Below are 5,027 nucleotides of genomic sequence, written 5' to 3' on the forward strand. Positions count from 1 at the left end.
GAGAGAGAGAGAGAGAGAGAGAGAGAGAGAGAGAGAGAGAGAGATGGGGAGAAAGGGGAGCGAGATTTGGAGAAAGCGAGAGGAAAAGAGATAAAGAGAAAGAGAGAGAAAAAGAGAGAGGGAGGGGGAAGGAGGATGCGAAGGAAGTAAAACACAGTACGTATAATTATGTAGAATAAAATTGCATTCATTAAGAAATATAATATATAGTTTTTGCAATTGATTGATAGCATCATGGTGTCAACGCCCGTACACGAATAGTAATCAACATGGCTATAACCGTTGCAGACGAGTAGAAATAGTACAGGGTCACGCGTCCTCACAATGAGAAAATAACCGGGGGTGCAAGCCCTGCATTTTAGAACACTAAATATTTGCGACCACCTTTTGGAAGAGGATCTAAATCCGAGTTATCCGGGATTAACCCCGGATAACCGGGATTAACCGGGATTAAAGTTATCCGGGATCGTATTTACATCTCCCTGTAGTATAGATATGAACGTGAATCGTGCGGCTAGCTACATGGTACGACGTACGTGTGTTTGAGATGGTAACCGATGACCTTGGTGCTGGAGTCTGAGCGCTCGGCATCGTCGCGTGAGAAGAGCTTCCCTAGAGCCTGGCCGTAAAGATCAACGTTCACTCTAGTAGTCTTGTGACCGCGTCCGCTCAGCTGTCCGTCATGAACTGGTCCGTACCTATAGCGAGACACCACGCACAAATATTATATTATATTATATTTATGAATGTATGAATAAATAAATAAATAAATAATATATATGCAGCCGATGATATATTGAAGATTATTGACTCGTGTCCTTCCTCCACCTCTCATCAGAGAAGCAGAAGGCGGCGCTAGCTGATGCTCTCATTTGCTCTGCAAGACTGCAAAGAGTCTTGCCGCCCGCCTTACATTACCGGAAGCCATGCACGGATAGTTCACACGCTTACACTTACGTCCGTGTCGTGAAGTATTCGGGTGCCTTGGTCGCGTAGGCATCAGCGGTAGCTGCGGCGGCGTAGCCATTGCTGCCGATGACGCCGCTGACGATGGTGACGCAGAGAAATAAGCGGACGTTCATTTTTAGCTTCAATTTCGAATCGTAGTTTTACACTCGGCGCTGAAATCTCGTTGCTCCTATAACGTATATCGACGCTGCTATCGACACTATTTTCACTTTCGGCGCCGAATTCGTTTACCAACTTTCTCTCGCTCTAGTTCGGCAACGAATGAGACTGTGTGTGTGCGCGTATATGTGGGTGTGCATACACAGACTCTCTCTCGTGTCGAATGTGCCAATTTTATTTACAATAGCGATCCTGTTCTAACCGTGTGAGTACTCGGCCGGTGATCATGCGATGAAACTAAGCGTATCGACCGAGTTTACATACGAAGCGGCCGAGTTCGTACGGCACACTTTCGTTTTCAGCGATTACGCGTTCATCACAAGCGGTGCGTTGACAACCGCAGTGGCTGACGGCGATGATAACATAGAACTGCCACCGTCACCGTCATGACAGGGCCGCAAAGGATTCAGGTCATATAAGCACGATTACGGGGAATATGATGCCACCTATAGGCGTCGCACGCAATCGTCTCTTTAATCAGGTCTATTGTATAAACGACGTTATGTGCTGCATGTGTGTCATTGCCCGCCGTGTTGATGGAATTACACAAAACTGTTGTTTGTTAGAAGCTTACGCGGTGGTCTGCACACATATATAACACCTGCGTGAGAACACACACATATTCGTGCTCTATACGTAAGAGAATGATTGCAATTGTTTGAAGTTACTAATGTGGCAGTTACTAACAATAGGATCAGGAGTAGATAATATAGGAAATTAATTCCCTATTATCTACTTCTGATAGGATGTAATTGTGTTGCAGAATTTAGCGCGGATGTAGTTCACATCGACTTACATTACTCCGAAGATACGGATGGGTATTATTAGCCTTAATTGGTCAACTTACAAATACATGCTATATATAGGCCTACTCTATGTGACCGAATGACGATGAGTGGATAGTTAATATACGTAAATTCCCGTATTAAACATGTAATCGATGAAGGAAATTGAGCACATGAACAATTTATAAAGTTCAAAATAACCGTGCTTGATTATGCCAGTGCTAAATTGAGATATATGATTGAAATCGGGAATATATATATATATATATATATATATGTATATAATATATTGTACAACAATATTGTTAAATATTTAGATATTGTTGTCTGCGTCAGATTTTTCCCTTATGTTTGGTGTATCTATTTACCTGTTGTAACAATCCGCGCTACGGTAGCATTCCTCAACCATACATTACATCAGAAATAAATCGTGGACAAATAATGTTGATGAAATGCATACATATTTTTACCAATCTGTATCACAGATTATTGAATTTGTGTAAATAAACCGCATTTCTTCTCTCGTCCACTGAATATGTGCGCGAGCGCGCTTGTGTGTGTGTGTGTGTGTGCCGTGTTTCTCATATAAGCGCACGGTCTGCGGCCGAACGCTACTCCACGTTTAGCACCTCTGTGTAGAACTGTTGTTCGATTCGTCTCTATAGCTTCCTACTTAAACTAGGCCGAATGATGAGGGAAGGGAGGAGGATTGCAATCAGAGCGTGGCGCATATTATTGTAACGTATGCAAGCCGGCGCACGCACGCACGCAACACGCCAACAAAGAATTTGCAACAACGAACACTATGTACACATGTGCATCAAAATGCGACGCGTTTTACCATTTTTGAATGGCGTTTGCACCATCATCAAAGTCCATCTTTGTGTAGGACAGGCGGCATAGAAACGTACTCGATAGACTATATATTTAGGTGTATTATTTCTACGGCACAGAGGGCCGTGTGTCAACTCGTGACGGCCCCCACGACATCAAAACATTTGGCGTGGGGAATTGGCAGAGTCCGATGGGCTTACAATCACGCACACTGCTTAGATATGCATACCCGATTCACAGCTACGATTAAGCTTACAAAACGAGCCACGGCATTACGCAAATTAGGTGTGGGCGGGAATGCATAGCTTCTAACCTACCCTATATATCCCCCTATATATCATGAACATATACGTACAATGAAGATAACAATTCCGTATACATAGGCCTCAGCTGATATTACCTCTCTAGTAATAGAAGCTAGAATTGTAATGCTCTCATTGGGTCGAGCATAGACATGTGCTAGTTACGAATTTACTACTCACCTATTATTTTCATTATGCCAACAGTGGCTTGTAGATATTACCAGAGCGAGTATTTGCACCTCGAATGTACAAGCTAATTCAATAGGTGACTACGGTGTGTTATTAGATATGACTTATAACCATGTGATTGTGTGCACGAGTATCGCGTATTTTATATCACGTAGTAACAATTTAATTATATGACGCCTTCTTCCACTAGTTTTATAATAGATTTAGAACAGATAAACAAAATATAAAACTATGGTTTCGTGTACATGATAATCTTTATCGTAAAGGAACAATGACAACTATTGGTTTGAATTCGATAACCTTTGATACAAAGAGAGTAGCACGAAATGCTTTTACGAAAATTGAGAACATTTACGGCAAAAAAAGTCCAAAATTCTGCATACAAATCTGTTTAATGAACTTCTATCTTCAAATAATAAAGGGTTTTTAACACGGCATCATATGTTTGACACACGTACACAAACCTGTTAACGGTATATCCTCCAGTTAAAGGTGTAACCGTCATGTAAAGTAACCCACATACCATATTGTTATGTACACGACATCACAGGAACATGATATAATCAAAGGATCAGGACTGATACAAAAACACACGTCAATCAACACATAAACATTCTTTACCTCAAACTACACACATCGACACGCGTATTTGTCACAATTTACCATTTTTTCTCAATCACATTTTTTTCTCTTTTGTCGAGTCCAACTCCAGTGTATATAAAAATAATATTACCGAACATTACGTAAGGTGCTTGTTTATGTGTTATTGTTGTAAACAATGCCGTGTCATCTCATATTGTCTCACATGTGAAGTATCGTACAAAGCAATGCAATGTGTGACACTTGAGACTCACAAGTCATGATTATTTATGAAATTTCAGACAAACGTGCCATTGATCATTGCAATGTTTTTTTTTGTGTGCAGACAAAAAGAATGCTTTATCCCACCTAGTTCTAACATACCCTACTTACTGCTCGTGAGGTGCATATATTAGTGCATTATACTCCCTCCATTAAATTCCATCCAGTCCTGCTAGAATAACAAAACAGTATATAATGGGGTGTTAATAGTACATGTAGTTAGAAACGCAGACACAATGAAGTAACCATCCACAGATAGCCTGACTCACTAGTTGGTTTACTGCCACTTCCCCCTATTTACCTTAAGAGCTCAAATTTAAGTTTTTACAGTTAGCTTGATCCTCTACATTCGAGGTGGTTGACCATGCAACCAGCCGATGATATAACCTATTGTTTACATGTTCTACGGCATTCTATACAGTAACATTAACATTAACGGGGGGTGTGCTGCATTCACACGCAACAAACCCCCTCTATCTATTATGTACAGCAGGTGTCAGCAACACGCGACGCCACCTCGTGGCAGACGCCGGGAACTTTTCGATCGCCGCTCGGTCACACTCGCCGCAGCCGCTTCGTGTGATGCGGCGTCACGGCGGGGCTCGCCGAAGAATGCGTCTGGCGGCCGCGTTTTCGCTTCGCTGAGTCAGAGGGCGCTGGCGATGCTGACCTCGACGACGGCTCCGACTTTAACCGTGCCAATGATTTCACTGCTGGCACTGTGACGGTGGCGCACAGAAACAAAGCATTAGTACACGAAAACCCTAATCGCATGAGACCGTAAACAGTATAAACTATGGATTTCAGCTTAAAAATAGAGAAGACATATCATAGAAACAACATATATATATATATATATATATATATACTAGCTGCGGGTACCCGCTGCGCTGGGTAAAATCGTGCTACTAATTCATACTACTAATAA

The 5,027-nt window shown here is 41.9% G+C and overlaps 2 protein-coding genes across 2 annotated transcripts in view; both read right to left on the reverse strand.

Moving 5' to 3' along the window:
• Positions 1-514: 514 nt before the first annotated feature.
• Positions 515-1,250, reverse strand: LOC106804677. The gene is made up of 2 exons (XM_014805953.1): positions 958-1,250; positions 515-698 (listed from the first exon to the last, which is right to left on the reverse strand). Exons 1-2 carry the CDS (start codon positions 1,080-1,082, stop codon positions 515-517), a joined length of 309 nt encoding a protein of 102 aa, XP_014661439.1. The 5' UTR covers positions 1,083-1,250.
• A 2,223-nt stretch (positions 1,251-3,473) lies between these two features.
• Positions 3,474-5,027, reverse strand: part of LOC106804707 (MRG/MORF4L-binding protein-like) — a 6,103-nt gene continuing 4,549 nt past the window's right edge. The window contains exon 4 of the mRNA XM_014805997.1: positions 3,474-4,818. Coding sequence (XP_014661483.1) covers positions 4,655-4,818 — 164 coding nt within the window. The 3' untranslated portion in view covers positions 3,474-4,654. The remainder of the gene's footprint in view (positions 4,819-5,027) is intronic.

Source organism: Priapulus caudatus, unplaced genomic scaffold (genome assembly GCF_000485595.1).
Source record: "Priapulus caudatus unplaced genomic scaffold, Priapulus_caudatus-5.0.1 Scaffold83, whole genome shotgun sequence".
NCBI lineage: Eukaryota > Metazoa > Priapulida > Priapulimorpha > Priapulimorphida > Priapulidae > Priapulus > Priapulus caudatus.

Excerpts from the sequence above, each read along its gene's own strand:
- LOC106804677 (XM_014805953.1), bottom strand. The coding sequence starts at position 1,082 with ATGAACGTCCGCTTATTTCTCTGCGTCACCATCGTCAGCGGCGTCATC. Across the intron at positions 699-957 it reads GAATACTTCACGACACGGAC|GTACGGACCAGTTCATGACG; the intron begins GTAAGTGTAAGC and ends GTCTCGCTATAG.